General features: G+C 50.3%; 1 protein-coding gene across 1 annotated transcript in view; it reads left to right on the top strand.

Moving 5' to 3' along the window:
• rtn4rl1b (reticulon 4 receptor-like 1b) overlaps nt 1-20,056 on the top strand; it is a 64,683-nt gene extending 44,627 nt beyond the window's left edge. The window contains exon 2 of the mRNA XM_038814605.1: nt 14,277-20,056. Coding sequence (XP_038670533.1) covers nt 14,277-15,586 — 1,310 coding nt within the window. The 3' untranslated portion in view covers nt 15,587-20,056. The remainder of the gene's footprint in view (nt 1-14,276) is intronic.
• Nucleotides 20,057-21,557: the final 1,501 nt, after the last annotated feature.

Genomic DNA, 21,557 nt, shown 5'->3' with positions numbered 1-21,557 from the left:
CAAACACCCAGCCACCTTCCCTCCTCTGCTACAGTTAAGACTCATGGTTGGACCTCTGCCCCACTGCCAGTTAAGCCCCTTAAATGGGCCACTTAAGGGCCTCATCCTGCGACTGATAATATTAACCCCACGGCAGGCGGGCCTGTCGTTACTTGGACAGCTTGACAAGTAAATCTGTGCAGGCTGCTTGTGGTTTCCCAGGGGAGGGTCCTTGGGTCCTTCGTTCAAAGGCCCTCAGCGCCTTATCGAGGGACCTGGCATTGGCGGCGGAGAGCCAACCTCCTGCCTTTCCTGCCAACCTCCCTGCCCCACACCCCGTGAAGCCCCTCCTGCTCTGGGCCGCACCCTGACCCTGACCCTCTGGTGGCAGCAGCCGCCAGCTCCCTCATGAGGGCCTCTGATTGGCATTCCCTCGTCCAGGGACCTGATCCCAGGGAAGACCCGTGGTGGCCACCCAAGTGCTTGACAGGTGCTGACGGGGCTTCCTGGTGAGACAATGGGGATCCCTGCTAGTTCTCCTGGATCTGTTGACGCCATAATATCCCCGCCAAAGGTCAGTGTGACCGGCCCACCTCTCGCAGCATCCAGTCCTCATACAACACGGCCATCGACTCTTGATCGAATAGCCTTGCTCGCATTGAAAACTAGGTTCTCAGACTTTCCCTTATTTTTTTTCTCTCCCTTTCAGTTGCACAGCAGGTTGGTGACGAAGTGGGTGAAATTATTTTCGTCAATCCCCTCAGTCAGATTTGCTTTTCTGTGGAACTGGGAGTCTTGGCCCTGCGGAAAGGTTGAGCAGGCTGAGGCTCTTTCCCCAGGTTATGGCAGCTTGAGGGGATCACTGAAGGCTGACGTTTATAAAGGTGTTCCGTGTTGTGCGAAGGTTGACGGGGAGTAGGGGAGATGTTCGCACTGTTGGCGGGCGTCCAAAGCCAGGGGGCTGGATTCTCCGTTTGGGAGGCTAAATGTTGAGGCCACGGGAGCATGCGTGGACTCTCACGACCGGAAGATCAGCGCAAGACCCTGTGAGGGGCCAGCACCGGCGCCGAGTGAAACCCCAGCGGATTGCACCGGAAATGGCCGGAGGAAGGCCGCGTCCCGGGCCGTGAATGCGCACAGCTGCCGACCTGCACCGGTCACGCCGTAAAACATGGCGTCGGCCGTGCGCACACCCAACCCGCCAACCGCGACCACACAGCCCACCCCCTACCAGTCGCCCCAGCCCGAGCAGAGGCCCCCCTGCCCCAGCCAGCGGGATGAATCTCGGCCCAATGTGGCTGCGCTGGACACTGTCCACAACCGGCACGGTGGGTTCCCGCACGCCCGGGACCACCCAGTGGCTTTGGCAACTCGGCCCACCGGGGGCCGGAGCATCACGGGTGGACCGGCCGATGATGCAGCAATGGCGTTGAAACGGCACGCGGCGGGCGTCACGATGACGCCATTTTGGAAGGGGCGGAGCCTGTCGAATTGGCGTCAAACCCGGCGTTGGCCGATTCCGACGTCGGAATCCTTTCTCCGGCGTCGGGCTACGGAGAATCCAGTCTGGAGTCAATTAACGTCAGATAGTCACTGACAAACTGAATAGGGAATGAAGGAGAATCCTCCAGCCAGGGAGCGGTTGGAATGTCAAATTGCCCCATGGTGGGCGCCGGTTTTGACCAGGAGCTGAGGAGTGGACTAAATAAAAGTTTCTACATTTGTGCTGCCCATAAAATGATAAATGGTTTAGAAAGAACCTGTTTCAACCTATCAGTGGGTAGCGCCAGGAGGACATGGGTTCAAGCCCCACCCCAGACCTGAGCTCCGAATCTGGGCTGATGCTTGCAATTATTGGGGTGTTGAGGGAGTGCTACAGAGTCGGAGGTGCCAGCTCTCAGATGGAACACTGGATTGAGGCCCCGTTTGCCTGTCCAGGAGGCTGTCAAAAGCTTTCGTGCCACTATTGAATGAGGCGCAGGGAGCGACATGACGTGAATACTAAAGAATTAAAACCCAATTGCTAATTGTGCAATATGTGTTGCGTGGAAAATGGCTGTTGCTTTTGGGAAAAGGCGCACGGTGGCGCGGTGGGTTAGCCCTGCTGCATCAGGCCGCCGAGGTCACAGGTTCGAATCCCGACTCAGGGTCACTGTCCGTGTGGAGTTTGCACATTCTCCCCGTGTTTGCGTGGGTTTCGCCCCCACAACCCAAAGATGTGCAGGTTAGGTGGATTGGCCATGCTAAATTGCCCCTTAATTGGAAAAAAATAATTGGGTACTCTAAAAAAATTTAACAACACAAAGGATTGGGAAAAGGCAAAGGCAGCCGTTTTTACACAGAGGAATTTCTTGAATTAGCTTCCGTTTTATATTGTGCAGATAAATCATTGAACGGAAGGCTGAAAAAAAAATCAACTGACAGTACAATATCTGTTCAAGAGGGCCAGGCTGCCGTATGTTTACATTTAGATTTGCTTCTTCATTCGAAGCTGAGGACTCAATATTGTGGCGTGACCTTGTTTTGTCACACGCTGACCTTACATACCAATGCTTTTTCTGTGGAACTTGAGATCAAAAAGACTTGAGAACAGATATTGAGACCGTGTAAAAGGGTTTACAGAATGCCAATGCCTCTAGGATTGGTACAGCTGCAAACTGTGTAAATGGTGTAACATCATAGCCATGGGCAGGGGGATAAAGATGGAATGTACCGGAAAGGTTGAGCAGTATCTTCACTGGCAGACCGTCCTTTGTAACCTTGGGTGTTGGTCATGAGTGCGTGCAGCATTTAATCATTTCTAAATCTTGAAGCATTTGCCCGGGTGGTGAATCCATCCTTGGCTTATAGGACTTCAGCCCCTTGTTCGTATAATAATAATCTTTATTATTGTCACAAGTAGGCTCACATTAACACCGCAATGAAGTTACTGTGGAAAACCCCTAGTCGCCACATTCCGGCGCCTGCTCGGGTAGACAGAGGGAGAATTCAGAATGTCCAATTCGCCTGACAAGCACGTCTTTCGGGACTTGTGGGGGGGAAACCGGAGCACCCGGAGGAAACCCACGCAGACACGGGGAGAACGTGCAGACTCCGCACAGACAGTGACCCAAGCCAGGAATCGAACCCGTGTCCCTGGCGCTGTGAAGAACCTGTGCTAACCACCGTGCTACCGTGCCGCACCAAGATCGTTAAAGGCGCTATGGAAATGCAATTTGTATTCCAACCCCCCTCCATGAAAATGCAAACTCTATTCCCACCTCCCCCCCTCACCGGCATGCCGCCACCATTCAAAGTCACTTCATTCACGTCATCTGCCGATTGATATTTTTTTTAATTGGGGCTGGTTGCTACATTCGCTGCATGATTTATGTTGCGTGCCGTAGAATAATTTCTTTTTTAAAAAGGATCAGCAAGGACTTTGAATTATCAGGAGTATAAATACAAGCGTGGAAATATCCAGCAGGTCATTCAACAACTGCACAGAGGGAAAAAAAACGGGTCACAGCATCTTGTGTGTGTCTGCTCGATCAATTCCGAGGAAGGGTGCAGGCTGGAAAGTCACAACATGTCATTTTTCTTTTCAAATGCTGACTGACCTGTTTTGTATTCCGAGAGCTATCTAATTTTACCTTAGGGTTTCAGAATTCTCGTTTTATGTTGTACGTGCGTACAAATGAGTAGAAATGTCTGTTAAAGATGCTTCATCCCGTTTTTTAAAAACAATTTGCATCGCTTGTTTTGTTTGCGGGATTTCAGGTTTAAAATATGTAAGAGGGGGAAAATGAATGGCAGCGAGGTTTCTTTAATAATTCAAACCGATACCGATTGTTTCACCGGGTATGGGAAATAGCAGCTTGCTGCCACCTCGGTGACAGGCAGCAGTAGGCTTTTGCTGTCCCTCCCAGCAGGTCCCTCACAAAAACCCTCCTTTGTCTCCTGCCTCACCCTGACCCCTACCATCCTGGGCCTTCACATCAACAACTTGCATTTACATGGTGCCGTTCACAAAGCAAAATATTTGGGGGGGGGGCAGCAAGCAGCCGTGTCGCGTAAAGCCCCTGGCTTTACCTGCGGATACGGCCGCAGAACGGTCTGTGGCCGCGCATGGCGGTATTCTGCAGTGGCCGGGCCGTACGACATGGCAGAGGCCGCTCGCGGATCCAGCCTGCCAAAAACTGCCCCCCCCCCCCCTCGACACCCCCCGGACCACCAGTCGCCCCAGCCCCCGCCAAAACCCCCCCTGCCAGCAGAACGACCCCCCTGCCCCACCCCGACTGTGGCGGCGCTGGACACAGTCCGCAGCTGCCATGCAATGTCCCCGAAAGTTTGAGGACACGCGCCCCAGGCTGTCGGGGACACGGCCCATCGGGGCGGGCCATCGGGGGAGGGCCTCGGGTGACGTCCTGAGGCCATCCCAACGGCCTGCGGCGTACTCGGGTTTTTGAGGGGGCGGAGCATCGGAAAAACAGCGCCGCCCCCGATTCCAGCATAAAATCGGAGAATCCAGCCCATAGTTTTTAAAGGTGGCCTAAAATGAGGAGACAGAGGCGGAGAGGTTTAGAGAGGGAATTCCAGAGTTTAGGCCCTGGATCAAGCATGCTGACTGGCAATGGACAGAGGCGGCTTCTATCGGGTCTTTCTGGATCATATTTGAATCCCAAGACCTGACCCATTTTGTGGTCAGAATCCATTGAGTGTGGCCTCCAGACTTTGCACAAGGAGTAATCTGGTGTATTCAAACCTATTTTGACTTCACGATATCCCCTCAATGTGTTTCCCTTGGTCAGCGCAGTTAAGGCCTCGACCAGGACTGAATGTGATAGAGCAAGATAAAGGGACAAATTGAAATTGTTCCTGGTCTCTCGGAGACACCCTAAGTCAAGACCATAAGACATAGGAGCAGAATTAGGCCACTCGGCCTATCGAGTCTGCTCCGTGATTCAATCATGGCTAATATTTTTCTCATCCCCATTCTCCTGCCTTTTCCCCATAACCCCTGATCCCCTTATTGATCAAGAACATATCTATCTCTGTCTTAAAGACACTCAGTGATTTGGCCTCCACAGCCGTCTGCGGCAAAGAGTTCCACAGATTCAGCACCCTCTGCCTGAAGAAATTCCTCCTCATCTCTGTTTCAAAGGATCGTCCCTTTAGCCTGAGATTGGGCCCTCTGGTTCTAGTTCTAAAAGTAGAAACACCCTCTCCCCATCCACTCTATGAAAGCCTCACAGAATCCTGTAAGTTTCAATAAGATTCCCCCAATCTTCTAAACTCCAACGAGGACAGACCCTGAGTTCTCAATCGTTCCTCATACAACAAGCTCTTCATTCCAGGGATCATTCTTGTGAACCTCCTCTGGACCCTTTCCACGGCCTGCACGTGCTTCATTAGGGCAGCACGGTAGCACAGTGGTTAGCACAGTTGCTTCACAGCTCCGGGATCCCAGGTTCGATTCCCGGCTTGGGTCATTGTCTGTGCGGAGTCTGCATGTTCCCCCCGTGTCTGTGTGGGTTTCCTCCGGGTGCTCCGGTTTCCTCCCACAGTCCAAAGATGTGCAGGTTAGGTGGATTGGCTATGCTTAATTGCCCTTAGTGTCCAAAAAAGGTTAGGTGGGGTTACGGGGATAGGGTGGAGGTATAGGCTTAGATAGGGTGCTCTTTCCAAGGGCCGGTGCAGACTCGATGGGCAGAATGACCTCCTTCGACACTGTAAATTCTATGAAATCTATGAAACTAGATATGGGGCCCAAAACCGGTTTTGCCACTCCATCGTCTCATGTTATCCCTTCTTCCATTGCAGCTACAGCATTCCATTTTTCTTTACCATTTTATTTTTTTTAGGGAAACCCCCCCCCCCCCCCTTCTCCCTGCTTCACCTCCCTCACTACATCCTCCTCTCCATCCTCACTCCACCTCCACAAGGCGTCCTGCATCCAGGTAGGAGAGCAGCCCTGTAAAGGCCGCTCTGGGTAACCATATCTGGGAGAGGAGAGCTGCTAGGCCTGCGACTGGCCTATCAGGGTTCCAAGTGTGGCCCACGAGACAGTTTGCTGACTGTTGCCCACGCGCAGAATCACCACGTTCCGTTCCCCCCCCCCCGGTCTGACTGAAGAGATTTGCATGGAAAGCGAGGGCGAGTGAAGTGATGAGCGAGCTGATTGCTCACAGCAGCGACCGTGAGAGCCGTGTGCTCCAATCAAAAATATTTATTTTGTTTTTAACCACTCGAAGTCGATGGCTGTCCCGATATATGAACGGTTAAGCATTTTCTATGGCTTGTGAAATATTTGGCGTGTATCAAATGTATTCAATATTATTTTTAAAATAAATTTAGAGTACCCAATTCATTTTTTTCTAATTAAGGGGGAAATTTAATGTGGCCAACCCACCTACCCTGCACGTCTTTGGGTTGTGGGGCAAAACCCACGCAGACACGGGGAGAATGTGCAAACTCCACACGGACAGTGACCCAGAGCCAGGATGGAGCCTACGACCTCGGCGCCGTGAGGCAGCAGTGCTAACCCACTGCGCCCGCTACCGTGCTGCCTGTATTCAATCTTATTGAAGGGTCATGGTTAGTGAACAGTTCGATTTCAATCTTTCGGCCCAGTGAGGTGAAGGCGGCCTAGGTTGCCCGTCCCTGTGTTAGACTGAGCCTTTCTCTCCCCTCTGTCTCACCCGTCCCACTCGCCACCCTCTTCCTCTCTCTCCCTTCAGGTTGCCTTGCTTGTATCAACACCGCAGCACCAATGCATGGGCGTGATCAGGCCCTTCCAGCCCGTTGCTATGCCAATGCCATATATTTTTAAGCATTTCCCTCGAGACAAGCAATTTGAGAAAATTCAGGCTTCAATTCTAGCTCATCCAGCGATCTACGCTCGCAGTCTCCGGCAACAACGCTGACGCTGTGTGCTGCACTCACCTGAAACAAGCTTTTAGAAGATTACACCAGACCTTACAGGCAGCTGGTTTTCCGGGCGCCGTAGATGAAGAGCACAACCCGCGACTCAGAGCGCACAAGTCAGACACGAGTGGCACAAAAGACGTCTCGTTGAGATCACCCCAGCAGTCCTCAGCCAGCAGTGGAAAAATGAGGGAAATTTTACATTGATTCTGTGGCTAAACATATCACCCAGGGGAAATGTTGTTGTGGTGGTGGTAAATGTCACTGGAATCCAGAGGCTCACGTTCTGGGAACATGGGTTCGAATCCCACCGTGGCCACTGGTGGAATTTAAATTCAATTGATAAAAGCGGGACTGTGGGGGGGGGGGCACGGTGACCCAGTGGTTAGCACTGCTGCCTCACAGGGGCAGGGTTCGATTCCGGCCTCGGGTAGCTGTCTGTGGGGAGTTTGCACTTCCTCCCCGTGCCTGTGTAGGTTTCCTCCCACAGTCCAAAGATGTGCAGGTTCGGTGGATTGGCCGTGCTAAATTGCCCCTTAGTGTTCAAGGATGTACAGTTTAGGTGATGGGGTGGGGGTGTGGGCCTGGGCGGGGTGCTCTTTCGGAGGGTTGATGCAGACCCGATGGGCCGAATGGCCTTCTTTTGCACTGTAGGAATTCTATGGTTCTACGGAATTGAAAAGCTGGTCTCAGTAATGGTGATCACGACAACAGTCGTGGCTGTTGTGAAGACCCATCTGGTTCACGACTCTCCTTCAGGGAGAGAAGTCTGCCGTCCTTACCTGGTGTGGCCTACATGCCACTCCACATGGCTCCATGAGCAATGTGGTTGACTCTTAAAGGAAAAGTCGCCACAGCCCCAGATGATCATCGGTTGCTTTCCCCTTTGCTGGGGAGAGCTGACTGGTGGAGAATTAACCTGAGGGTCACCGCAACTCAGGCAAGGGGCAGGGTTGAGAAGACGGGGTCTTCGTGAATAACCTCAGCCGGTACGGGAATTGAACCCGGGCTGCTGGCCTCGCTCTGCATCACAAACCCGCTGTCCAGCCAAGTGAGGTAAACCGGCCCCCAACAGAGACCTCACCAGAACCTCCATCTGTGATGCCCCAGAGATTTCCCTCAGTCACCCCTGCCTGAAAGCTGAAGTAAAAAGTCTCACAACGCCACGTTAAAGTCCCAACAGGTTTATTTGGAATCACCAGCTTTCGGAGCGTAGCTCCTTCGTCAGGTGAGTCACATTGTGGGGTGGAGAGCCCCCCCCTCAGTATCGGGCTGCCCACTCAAAATGTGTCCACCCCAGTCCAACACTGGCATCTCTACATGAAAGCCGAAGAGCAACCCAGAAAGTGGAGTGAAAGGTCACGGCATTTTCACTTACCCTTCCCTAACATCTGTCTCCTCAGACAGTGTTTGGAGCAGCAGCTGTTACAAGTGTTAGGGGCTTCCTCCAAAGCCAAATACACTTCAAAGAGCTTCTTAGCTTTTGAAATGAAAATCTTCCATTCAATTTCACAGAGCTGTATTGGCCAGTGATTGTCAGTTTTACTACTCCAGAGACAGGTGCTTGGAGAATTGTTGGTCTAGCTTTCCCTTCATGCTTGAATGCATCTCAAGTACCCTTATTTAATGCTAACCACAATGTTTATAAACACTCCTGCTATGGTTGGCAGTTCCTCACCACATCAAAAGCAGCTAAGTGCTTTCACTTCCTCTTCTTCACAGCAGAAAGCATTTAGATTGGGGGTCTCTGCGGGGGGAGGGGGGGTTCTGATGGGGGGACTTGGGGGTCGAATCACCCTTATCCATGCCTGCTGTGATGGGGGTGAGGATGCCCTAATTGTCAGTGGGGGGTGGGAAGATTTACATTGTGCCCCCCCCCCCCATCGGACCTCAGTATCGGGCTGCCCACTCAAAATGGCAGCCCGATACCGGTATCCTGATTGAATCTGGCGAGCTCTCCCCCATGCATCAATTTGCATGATGACCCCTCCCAGCAGCAGCGGAGCCCAATTGCGATTCCCCGCTGGCGGAATCACTTAGTCTCCAGAACGGAGAATCCAGGCCAGCGTCTTGGTTCAGCGTCACATCTGAAGGACGGCACCTCCGAGCAGTGCAGCACTCCCTCAGTTTAGGGAAGAAAGAATTGCATTCACATAGCGCCTTTCACAACCTCATGCCAAGCCTGGGCAGCCTGTTCCTGTTGTGAGTTAGGAAACACAGAAGCCGCTTTTCACACACCCAGCTCCCGCACACCGTAATGCAACCCTGGCCAGTCGAGCTGATTTTCAGTAATGTTGACTGAAGGATAAATATTGGCCTGCGCTGCAGCAGCAAGCCTGGCTTCTGTGCCCAAAACTCTGGAATGGACGTTGAACCCGCGACCTGCTGAATCCGAAGCAGAATTGCTTCTGACTGAGACACAGCTGGCACTGGTGCAGACTGTCTGAGGTCAATATGTGCAGCTTATCAGTACAGCTTGAAAGGACAAGATATACGTAAACGGTGCAAATGCTGACCGCTGCTCGCTGCCCCGAGAGGGACTCATTCCAGATCAAAGAACGAAAACGAACATGGAACAGTGACAAGGGAAATAATAATAGATACATCTGTCACCGTTTCAATGTAACCCTGCTGCTACGTAATCCAGATTATATTCCATTGATTCGCCTCCCTATCAATGTGTAGCTGACCTTGAGAACTGAGCTAGGAGCTAGCCTGCTAGCTCCTGATCAAAAAGAGTTGATTTCAGAGGGCAGCACGGTGGCGCAGTGGTTAGCACTGCTGCCTCACGGCGACGAGGTCCCAGGTTCGATCCCGGCTCTGGGTCACTGCCCGTGTGGAGTTTGCACATTCTCCCCGTGTTTTTGTGGGCTTCGTTCCCACAACCCAAAGATGTGCAGGGTGGGTGGATTGAACACGCTAAATTGCCCCTTAATTGGAAAAAATGAATTGGGTGCTCTAAATTTAAAAAACAAAGAGTGATTTCAGGAGAAATGCAACAGAGTTAGTGCAAGACGGGCTGGGCAGAAGAAGGGCGGAGCGGGTGCCCCGTGGTTAGCACTGTTGCCTCACAGCGCCAGGGTTCCGAGTTCGATTCCAGACCTGGGTCACTGTCTGTGCGGAGTCTGCACGTTCTCCCCGTGTGTGCGCGGGTTTCCTCCGGGAGCTCCGGTTTCCTTCCACAGTCCAAAGATGTGCAGGTTAGGTGGATTGGCCATGATAAATTGGCAATGTCAAAAAGCTTAGATTGATTAACGGGGATAGGGCAGAGGAGAGGGCCCGGATGGTGTGTTCTTTCGGAGGGTCGGTGGAGACTGGCTGGGCCGAATGGCCTCCTTCTGTACCATAGGGATTATATGATTAGAAGCAACGATAGAGTGGAAGACGGAGGGGAATTAAATGACAGAGGAGTTAGTGACTCAAGGCCATTGAGTTTAGTCATAGAATGGTTTATAGTAGGAGGGAGATCGTTTGGCCCATTGCGTCTGTCCTGGCTCACTACAACAACAACTCACTTTCTGATCATTCCCCAACCGTTTCTCCGTAGCCCTGCAAACCTTTTTCTCTTCAGATAATTATTCAACTCTCGTTTGAAGGCATTGACTGAACCCACCTCCATCTCTCTTTCAGGCAGCGCGCATTCCCGATCCCAGCCTCTCGCTGAGTAAAAATGTTTCTCCTCATGTCGCCATTGCTTCTTTTTCCTAATCACCTTAAGTCGGTCTCCTCTGGTTCTGGAACCTTCTGCCAATGGGGATGGTTTATCTCCCTCAGACCCCCTCATGATTTTGAACATGGCCAACGAGTCTCCTCTTAATCTTCTCTTCTCCAAGGGGAACAGTCCCAGCTTCCCCAGCCTAGCTGTGAAACTGAAGCCTCTCATTCCTGGGACAATTCCCACAAATCTGTTCTGCACAGTGCCTAATATTTTCACATCTTTCCTAAAGTGCGGTGGTCAGAGCTGGAAAGAATAATCCTCCCATCCGAGGTCGATCCAGTGTTCTATGCAGGTTTACCACGACTTCCTTGCTTTTGTACCCTCCGGCCCTTTTTCTAAAGCTAGCATCCCACTTATTACTTTATTAACAACCTCCTCAGTCCACCCTGACGCCGGTAATGATTTGTGCACAGACACCCTCAGGCCCCTCGACTCCAACAAGCCCTTTAGAATTGGACCCTTGATTTTGTATTGCCTTTCCATTTGGCACAGTGGTTAGCACTGTTGCTTCACAGCTCCAGGGTCCTGGGTTCGATTCCCGGCTTGGGTCAGTCCGTGCGGAGTCTGCACTTTCTCCCTGTGTCTGCGTGGGTTTCCTCCCGTTTCCTCCCACAAATCCCGAAAGACGTGCTCGTTAGGTGAATTGGACATTCTGAATTCTTCCTCAGTGTACCCGAACAGGCGGCGGATTGTGGCGACTAGGGGATTTTCACAGTAACTACATTGCAGCCTTAATGTCAGCCTACCCGTGACAATAAAGATTATTGTTTTAAAAATGCTCTTCCTCGCAAAATGAATCACTTGCCACTTCTCTGCATTGAATTTCACCTGGTAACTGTCCGTCCATTGAACCAACATGTCCGTGTCCCTCCCAAGTTTAACGCTCCTCACAGTTCACAATGCAGCCAAGTTTTTGTGTCAGCTGCAAATTTTGAAACTGTGCCCCTGTGCACCAGAGTCTGGGCCATGTGCACCAAGGAAAGCGTGGGTTCAGACACTGCGAAACCCCACCAGGTTAGGTGGATTGGCCATTGCTAAATTGCCCTTAGTGTCCAAACAAGGTTAGGAGGGGTTATTGGGTTACGGGGATAGGGTGGAAGTGAGGGCTTAAGTGGGTCGGTGCAGACTCGATGGGCCGAATGGCCTCCTTCTGCACTGTATATTCTATGTTCTATATACCTCCCTCCAGCTCAAAAAGCAACTCTCTTGCGTTTCCTGTCACTCAGCCAGTTTCATATCTATGCTGTTATTGTTCCTTTTATTCCATGAATCCGAACTTTGCTGGCAAGTCTGTCATGTGACACTGTATCACATGCCTTTCAGAAGTCCACGGCCATCACAGCATTTGCATTACCCTCAACAGCCCTCTTTGTTACCTCATCAAAAAGACTCAAGGAAGTTAATTAAACATGATTTGCCCTGAACAAATCCATACTGGCTTTCTTTACCAAATCCGCGTTTGCAGAAGTGACTGTTAATTCTGTGTTGGATTGCTATTCCCATCAGTATCGAGATTGAAATGTCCGGCCTGTAGTTTGGGCTTATACTTATGCGATTCTTTGAACAACTGAGCAACATTTGCAATTCTCAGGCCCTCTGGCACCACCCCTGTATCTATGGAGGAGTGGAAAATTATGGCCAGTGTGTGGTAGTCACCACTGTTGTGTTATATTGTATATAGTGGTATTACGGTAAAGCCCCTGCACTACAGGTACGGGAGTAGATCCCTGCCTGCTGGCTCCACCCAGTAGGCAGAGTATAAATATGTGTGCTCCCCGTACAGCAGCCATTTCACCAGCTGCTGTAGGAGGCCACACATCTCTGTAATAAAGCCTCGATTACATTCTGCTCTTGTCTCGTCGTAATTGATAGTGCATCACAGTGCCTCCTCAATGTCCACCCTCACTTCCCTCAATATCCTGAGACCGCATCTCAGTCGGTCCTGGTGACTTGTTTTTTTTTATTTTTAAAAAATAAATTTAGAGTACCCAATTCATTTTTTCCAATTAAGGGGCAATTTAACATGGCCAATCCACCTAACTTGCACATCTTTGGGTTGTGGGGGGTGAAACCCATGCAGACACGGGGAGAATGTGCAAACTCCACATGGATAGTGACCCAGAGCCGGGATCGAACCTGGGACCTCAGTGCTGTGAGGCCGCAGGGCTAACCCACTGCGCCACCGTGCTGCCCCACCTGGTGACTTGTTAACTTTAAATACAACCAGGGCAGCACGGTGGCCTAGTGGTTAGCACAACCGCCTCACGGCGCTGAGGTCCCAGGTTCGATCCCGGCTCTGGGTCACTGTCTGTGTGGAGTTTGCACATTCTCCCCGTGTCTGCGTGGGTTTCGCCCCCACAACCCAAAAATGTGCAGAGTAGGTGGATTGGCCACGCTAAATTGCCCCTTAATTGGAAAAAATAATTGGGTAATCTAAATTTTAAAAAAAAACTTTAAATACAACCATCCTGTCTAATAATGAATGAAATGAAAATCGCCTATTGTCACGAGTAGGCTTCAATTAAGTTACTGTGAAAAGCCCCTAGTCGCCACATTCCGGCGCCTGTTCGGGGAGGCTGGTACGGGAATTGAACCGTGCTGCTGGCCTGCCTTGGTCTGCTTTAAAAGCCAGCGATTTAGCCCAGTGTGCTAAACCAGCCCCTTATGTCCCCTTCATCTATTTTTCGCCAAGCCAATGCCTCAATGGACAGAGGTGCCTCTAAGCCAGAGGCCTCCGGGTTTGAGTCCTAGTTCAGGACCAGATTGGCTGTGGAAGGCCTATTCATAAAATGGCCAAACGGATCACTTATCAACTTGAAAATCCTTCCAATGGCAGATGCTAAGAGCGGGAGAGTCTCCTGGTCAACCACGTTTGGTGCGGAGCGCCCCACCCTATCCCCCTTTCAGGCTGTAGCTTCTGAAGACAGGCTGGTTACCTGTTCCGTAACCCTGGAAACAGAGATAAGCATAACATTTATCTGCCTCATGTGATGCGGGAAGCTTCCAAGTCCAAGTTCTTCAGCTACCAACAGAATTTTCAACCTTGGTAAACACAGATGCAAAATAATCATTTAAATCTCAGACATGCTTTTTTAGAGCGGCCTCTTTTAGGTCCATTATCAGCCCCATTCCTCCTTTTACCACATGTTTAATATTTATCTCCTGACTTATCTTACGGACTCCTTTTTATGTTAGCTGCCAGTCTCCCCCCCATACCCTCCCTTTGTTTCGCTTATTTGCCCCCTTACTCACACCCCCTCTGAAGCTTCCAAATTGAGCCCGGCCCATCCACCTGACTCGACGAGGGCAAGAAAAGGAACAAAAGATGTACCTAGAGCAAGGTTGCCGCTGGCCAAAAACAAAAACGAGGCGAAGCAAACGAAACCTGCGTCGATAATGAAAAATGGAGACAAATTACAATCTGCAATTGTTAGACTCAGTGTTGAGTCCAGAAAGGTGTAAAGTGTTTGCAGATTATCTTCAGCATTCTCTGTCCTTGTTTCAGATTTCCACCATGCACACTTTTGGCCGAGGAAAACCTATTGCTAGTTTGGTTAATGATGCTGGAATAATATAACTTATTTTCAAGTGTTTTTTCTTCACTACTTAAAAGCAAAACCTGGACCGTATATTGGTAATATTGTGACTCAACATGTGTTTTCTCTTATTGCAGGTTGCAACCTCGAATTGTTCTTGATGCTGCTTGGATTGGAGTTCCATATTTCAGTCTCCTGCCCCAGACATTGTGTTTGTTACCCTTCGCCAATGACTGTCACATGCCAGTCGCATGGATTTACCTCCATCCCGGAAGGAATTCCTGCCAATAGCGAGAGAATATTCCTCCAGAATAACCGGATAACTCTTCTACTGAGGAACACATTCAGCCCATCTACTGTCACCCTTTGGTTGTACTCCAACAATATCACTTTCATTGACTCAGAGGCCTTCCGGGGATTTGGCCTCCTCGAGGAGCTTGACCTTGGGGACAATCGCCATCTGAAGTATCTGGACGCAGAGACCTTTAATGGTTTGGAGAAGCTTCATGCTTTGCACCTCTATCGCTGTGGGTTGACCTTTCTGCCCAATGGAATCTTTGAAGGTCTTCACAACTTGCAGTATCTGTACCTACAGGAGAATCACATAGAGTACCTTCAGGATGACCTGTTTCTGGAGCTGGTCAACCTTACACAGCTCTTCTTGCATGGGAATAAGTTATTGAGTTTATCCCAAAACACCTTCAGAGGGCTGGTCAGCCTTGATCGCCTCTTGTTGCACCAGAATCGGCTTCATTGGGTTAACAAGAGGGCCTTCCACGATCTTCGGAGGCTTGCCACTTTATATTTGTTCAATAACAGCCTGAGCTCGCTTCCTGGGGAATGCCTGGCAGAGCTTGGGTCACTGCAGTACCTCAGGCTGAATGGAAATCCTTGGGAATGTACCTGTAAAGCTCGATCCTTGTGGGAATGGCTCCAACGGTTCAGAGGGTCAAGCAGCAGTGTGATCTGTGAATCCCCCCGGGATCTACAAGGGATCGACCTGAAGGTTCTCTCTTCCCGCCTCTTCAAGAACTGCACAGGGTCAGAGTCGTTCAACCAGATTCGAACGAGGCAGCACCCCCATCACGGGAACAAGAACGGGCTGGAGTCCGGGCAGTCTTCGCGGGGCCTGGTGCCAGGATCGGGACACGCACTGCCCGCCAAGAATGGCACAAGGCAGCGAGACGACGCGGCCAAAACCTACCTGGGGGAGGCCGCCCCAAAGAAATCGCAGGATGGGATGTGGGGCAGCGACTACCTGCCCGACGCTGGGCAGAAACCGCAGACCATCCGCCCGTTCCCGCCCAGGCGCCGGCCAAAGGTGAAGTGCACCCGCCGCACACATTTGGAGCCCCCACCCGGAATCCAACAGCCCGCCGGAGGGGGAAACAGGGTCGGGGCCGAATGGATCACCCTCCTGGCCGCCCTGGTCCTTGTCATCCGTTGAGCCTGCTACCACCCCCCTCCCCCCACCCACCCACCCACCCCTCCAGTAATGAAAAGGGCAAAAACATTCTAACACTGCCGTCAATCCAGTAGGGACCAAAAAAAGAAAAATTTCAACAAAAAAAAACAACAAAAAAAAAAGATCAATTTTTAAAATTACAAAGCGATTAAAACTGTTACTATGTGCTTAGGCAAACCGTGGATTTGTTGGATGGCATTCCGTTTCGGACCATTGGAATATCATTGGAAATGGTCGGAATAACGCGCCCAATGGAAATGAATCGGCAGCACAGGACGAAAGGGTTCCCGCTCTACTCCCCACAGGCAGCAGGAGATATATCAGAGAGAGAGAGCACTCGGAAATAATATCTTAACAAAAGAAGATCCCCGGAGTCAATTTGACATAACCTGCTGCTGACTTGTGCCCCCCCCCCCCCCCCCCCACCCCTTGGGAACAACCCTAAAACTCTTGATCACATCATTGTTTCCCAGAGGAATTCCTCCATCCGGTGAGGGTGAATCGGTGACGGTTGCCAAAACAATGGTGGTTCCAGACGTTTTCGGTGCCGGCGCTGGCATATTCCTCAAACCCCGAAACAAAAAGTTGGTCTCGCCCGCCTTCTAGTGAGGTTTCCGTTGTTTGACCGGATCCCAGCCGAATAATATGCATTGCATAATCGCAAAGGATGAACGCGGTCTAAAACCCAGAGCTTGATTCACCCAAGTACCAAAAACGGGGAGACCAGATAATTGTGTGAAAAGATTCGCAATGGAATTATTTTTTTTTTAAATGTGACTACCTATCATTTGGACAATAGGCAGCCCTTATATAATTGACGTACATTAATTTCTGGAAATATATGTTTACAGATTATACTGCTACCCTCGTACAGCTTATGCTAAGGTGTTTTTTTTTATTTCTGTCTTGAGGGAAATGGAGACTGCTTTACACACAAGCCACGGATCCAGATAGGATAGATGCAGGAGTCTGTGCCCTTCTGGATTAAACGCGTTGGCTTCAGCTTTGTCTACCCCTATATTTGGATGGTGGTTGCAAAGAGCTGAAGGGAAGTAAGACATTGGTGTTCATGGCGTGGCTCCATTTGACAAGGGAGCTGGATCCTTTCCATTTTTTCTGTACTGAGTATTAAGATTTGTTGTACCTGGATTTACAGAATTGCTTTAAATATATATATATATATATCTATAAAAAACAAAGGACAAAAACGTTTTTCTGGAAGAAATCAGGATAACTAGCGCTGTATTCTTTCATGTTCATCCACTCAAACAACTGACAATATAAAACTTCTCTCTACACCGTGGCGTTCCCGCAAGTCTAGAGCACTTCGTTTTTGATGGGGTTGGGGCAGGAGGATGTAGCCTCGGTACCAAGGCGTGAAGGGGGCAGAATTTCTTCTCCCTGAAGCCGAGCCTAATTACCCCCCCCCCTTTCCAATACAACACCTCTGATGTATTACACCGTTGGCTGTACTGATCCACTCAATACCATTTCCGTTTCATTTGTTAAAAAGCCCTCCGTTCTAAGTGAGTTGCTTAAAATTGCAGGCAGAGTGTGCGATCTTGTGGACAGGACCAGCTTGAAGTTAATAAGCGCGGGTAGTGTGGGTGGCGCGGAGCTGGGTGGTACATTGGGTTAGACATTCCTTATTTGCCCTTCCCAGGATTGTGACTCAAGTCCAGAGGATGAAAGTCTCGGTGGGGAAGGGAGAGGTTCTTTCGTCACTCCAGGTTCCAATGTGAAATGGGGTTGGGCAGGCTCCACCTGGGCCCAGTCCACAGCTCGAGGTCTACCCCTAGTTTGGTACAAAGCGCGGTAGTGCCACCCACCGATCATAATGATCCGGTGGCAGGAAGATGGAAAAGCTCACGTTGGCACGATAGGAGAGGGACTGGGGCTAATGAGCCACTGGGGGGGAGCCGAGAGGGACATTTGGGGCGCATCTCGACGCGTTCTGCCAATGTGGCAGTGCTTGATGTTATCAAGGGCAGCGGGCAATAGTCCTGGTCACCCTGCGCAGTGACACAAGTACATAGGATTACTTGGAATGAACGGTGCAGAATTAGGCCATCCGGTCCAACCTGTCCACGCTGGCGTCTATGCCCCCTGCCCACCCCCCACAAACCTCCTCCCAACCCCCTCTTTCAGTTCTTCTAATAAGCGTGGCCTTCAAGTCCTTTCTCCCCCATGTGTTTATTTATGTTGTAATTATGTTTTTTCTTTCGATGCACTTATAACAGTACAGCACAGAACAGGCCCTTCGGCCCTCGATGTTGTGCCGAGCAATGATCACCCTACTCAAAACCTCAGACTTTCGATGCACTTATAACAGTTATAAGTAGCAACCCTTCTCCTCGGTAACAGACGCAGGAGCCATTCTCCAGCAGTAACAGTTGCGATCAATAAGAAATAAGAACAGCACAGGGAAAAGTAAGAAATGATACCCCAATTGCAGCAATGTTTTTGATGCTTACTTGCCGATTTGATGGAATCGAATGCTTTTAAAACATTGGTGAGGATCTTCCTCCCCCAAATAAAGTGGGCCAAGGACTGTCAATACCTGTGCAGCACACCCTTCCCCCATTACACCCTTCTCAGCGAAAAGGGTTTCATTTACCCGATAATGAAGAGACAATTTGAAAAAAAAATGAAAATCGCTTATTGTCACGAGTGGGCTTCAATGAAGTTACTGCGAAAAGCCCCTAGTGGCCACATTCCGGTGCCTGTCCGGGGAGGCTGGTACGGGAATTTGTACAGCACTCACCAAATAAAATGGTAGCGCAGAATCGCAGCCTTACCTAACCTTATTTACTGCTGATACAGTCCTTCCTTTTGTAGAAATAAAAGATGGCAAAACGCTATTGGGCGAAAGTGAACCCTCTTGGCAGGGGCTGGAGGAGGCCATTTCGCCCCGGGGGGGGAGCTAGCTTTCAGGGGGATTGGTTTGCTGGCACCCCCAAAGCTTTCTGAATTGGAAAGATCGGACGTCAGTTCTGAGGGTAGGCTGGAGAGGTTGGGCCTGCTCCATTGTGGAAGACTGAGGTAGATTTTTCTCCTCTCAGGGAATCAAGGCACATGGAGAGCAGAGTTAGGCCCAAAGATCAGCCATCTTGAATGGCAGGGGGCAGGCGCGCGGGACCAAATGGCCCACTCCTGCTCCTTTCTCTTATGTTTTTTTTTAATGGTGAGGGTAGCTTGTTCTTTTAGGCTATGATGTATTTTGTGTCTGGTCCATTAAAGGTATAAAAGGGATTGCTTGCGGCATTAATTGTTTTGACAGTAATCTTCACCACAGCCAGGCCCGGAGGTGTGCTGACCACGCCCCCTGGAGGTTGCAGGCTGAAGGGACGGTGAGGGGAAAATCAGGAGTGAAGTCACAGAACCAGGCTCATTAAAACATTGAAAACGTCTGAATGTCGCTCCTTAATGGAAACGAGGCAAAAGAAAAAGGTCAAAGTAATCTCTCGTTTCTGCGAGATTTGCTACGCAGGTTGTGCAGGAGGTTCTCCTTGACCAACCAATGGTTCCGATTTTCAAGCGCCTATGGACGAGAGAGACATGCGACTTCACACACAAAGCACATTCTCGACGAACTACAGGGCATGCTTTGCACATTTCCGTTGCAGAGACCTCTGGAACCCTGGACGTTTGATAACGTATCAAAGTATCTCAATGCTAATGACCCACCACCCACTCCCACACTCCCAAAATGTAACTCTCTCCCCCCCCCCCCCCCACCCCCCCACCCCACCATCTATTGAAGGCGTTGACTTACACACCACTCTTCGCCCAGCTACTTGCCATTTATTCAATACACTATGAAGTGGCCAGCTTTATTGCTCTGGAGCGGGGTCGGTGGGTCTCCAGAGTCTGAGACGACGGGAAGGAAAGGCGCCTCTTCAATTAGGTCTAATCCTCTCCTCATCCAGCGTTGGATCGCTGGACGTTAATCAGAAACAGGGACACCCACCCCTCTACCCACCCGACACTCCCAAAACTGCTGCTTTCTGTTTCCTCTTGCTCTGGAGGGGGGGGGGGGAGGGGCATCACTGGGCCGCTCCACAAAAACCTGGATGGGATTAAACCTTTTTCTCCTTCTCACTCAACCCCCTGCACAACCTCCACCATCTGGGATTGGTCTTGACCACCGTTACCCAGCTCAAATGGCAGAGGGTGGGAGAGTGGGAAGGGTGCCTGACCCTGGTAGGGGCCCCGGAGTATATATTTCTTATTTATCCTGCCATGGTAGAGCCAAGACGAGGCATAAACCCATCGGGGTGGTGAGGTAGGGGAGCCCTGACCAGCCACCACCTGGTTTGGAGTCTAGCATGTTTATATTGCTGGGGGACGCCATTGTGCTGTTACCTTGAACTGTTTCTGTGTCTTCAATGGCACTGTTACACTCCCTGTGAGCACTGAATAAAACATGTACCATAACAGTTTGGACCGGTATATTGTGCCAGTGGTCTATTATTTGCCAGTGTTTCATTCTTTTAGTGATTTCCATTGCACGTTCATTCTCTTCTTTCCTGTCCAGTGAACCTTTAGCATACTGCAGGCGGCCGCCGCGATGTCCATTGTTGACCTTTGACCATGGTGCCAAGGGCTAAGACAGGCTCTGGAAAGTTGCTGACACCCCCTCCTGTAAATCCTGACTCTGCGTAGACATCTCTACCAGTGAGAGGATCATAGGTTCCAGAAGCGCGACACCCGCACTTATTCTGGTCATTTATCACCTTGCAGTGTGTTTCCCCCCCCCCCCCCCCCCCCCCCCCCATAACTTTGAGATCTATCCTTATGGCAGCCAAGGCTGTGACTATCTTGTGCACAGCAGGATCCCACAAAGAGCAATGAGATGAATCGATTTTTTTTCAGCCAGCATTCGTTACCCATCCCTAATTACCCCTGGAGAAGGTGGTGGCGAGCCGCCTTCTTGAACCGTTGCAGTCTATACAGTGTAGGAACACCCACTGCGCTGTTAGGAATAATTAGTGACTGACATTTCTTTTGGAGTTTTTGTGGAGGAGGGGTGGAATGTTGATTAGGAATCTCCTTGCTTTTCTATGAATAGCATTTTTAGCCTCTATTGCAACAGCTGGAGAGAGGGGGGTGTGGGGGTCTCGATTTAACATCTCATCTGAAGCATGGCCCCCTCCAAGCGCACGGTATCAAATGGAGCTCAGGCGGGGAGACTCGAGACCTTTCTGATGGGAGACATGGATGAAGCACTGGGAATTGTCCCATCTCTGGGCTTGGGATCGAATAACGATGACACCAAGGACACATTTTCTTGGTTGAGACTAGAGTGACCAGTACGTTGGACCTCTCCTGGAATTTGGAACCTCCCCACCTCTGGTAGATGCAATAAGGATTTATTCTCAATTTTTTCAAGTTAGTTGGCCCTAATTCCACACTCACCTCCAATGCTTTCCATACAGGTAGACGTTTGAGCCGTACTGGCTGAGGTTATTCATGAAGGTCCCGCTACCTCAACCTTGTCCCTCGCCTGAGGTGTGGTGATCCTCAGGTTAAATCACCACCAGTCAGCTCTCCCCCTCAAAGGGGAAAGCAGCCTATGGTCATCTGGGACTATGGAGACTTTACCTTTACGTTTGTATGATGGGATTTTACTTCAACGGTGGGTCAATTTTTACTCCCCATCCCTGGTTTAATGGGGCAGTAATGGTCTCAGACAAGGGTCTGATGTCTCAACACCTACTGAAGGTCACAGTGAAGGCACTTCAGCGAGTCTAGAAGAGGTTCACAAGAATAGCTCCAGGGATGAGGAACTTCAGTTATGAGGATAGACTGGAGAGGTTGGGACAGTTCTCTTCAGAGAGAAGAAGGCTAAGTGGCGATTTGATAATAATAATCTTTATTAGTGTCACAAGTAGGCTGACATTAACACTGCAATGAGGTTACTGTGAAAATCCCCTAGTCGCCACATTCCAGC

Source organism: Scyliorhinus canicula, chromosome 12 (assembly GCF_902713615.1).
Source record: "Scyliorhinus canicula chromosome 12, sScyCan1.1, whole genome shotgun sequence".
NCBI classification, from domain to species: domain Eukaryota; kingdom Metazoa; phylum Chordata; class Chondrichthyes; order Carcharhiniformes; family Scyliorhinidae; genus Scyliorhinus; species Scyliorhinus canicula.
The sequence above is the reverse complement of the archived record's forward strand: the minus strand, read 5'-3'. Positions and strand labels throughout refer to the sequence as shown.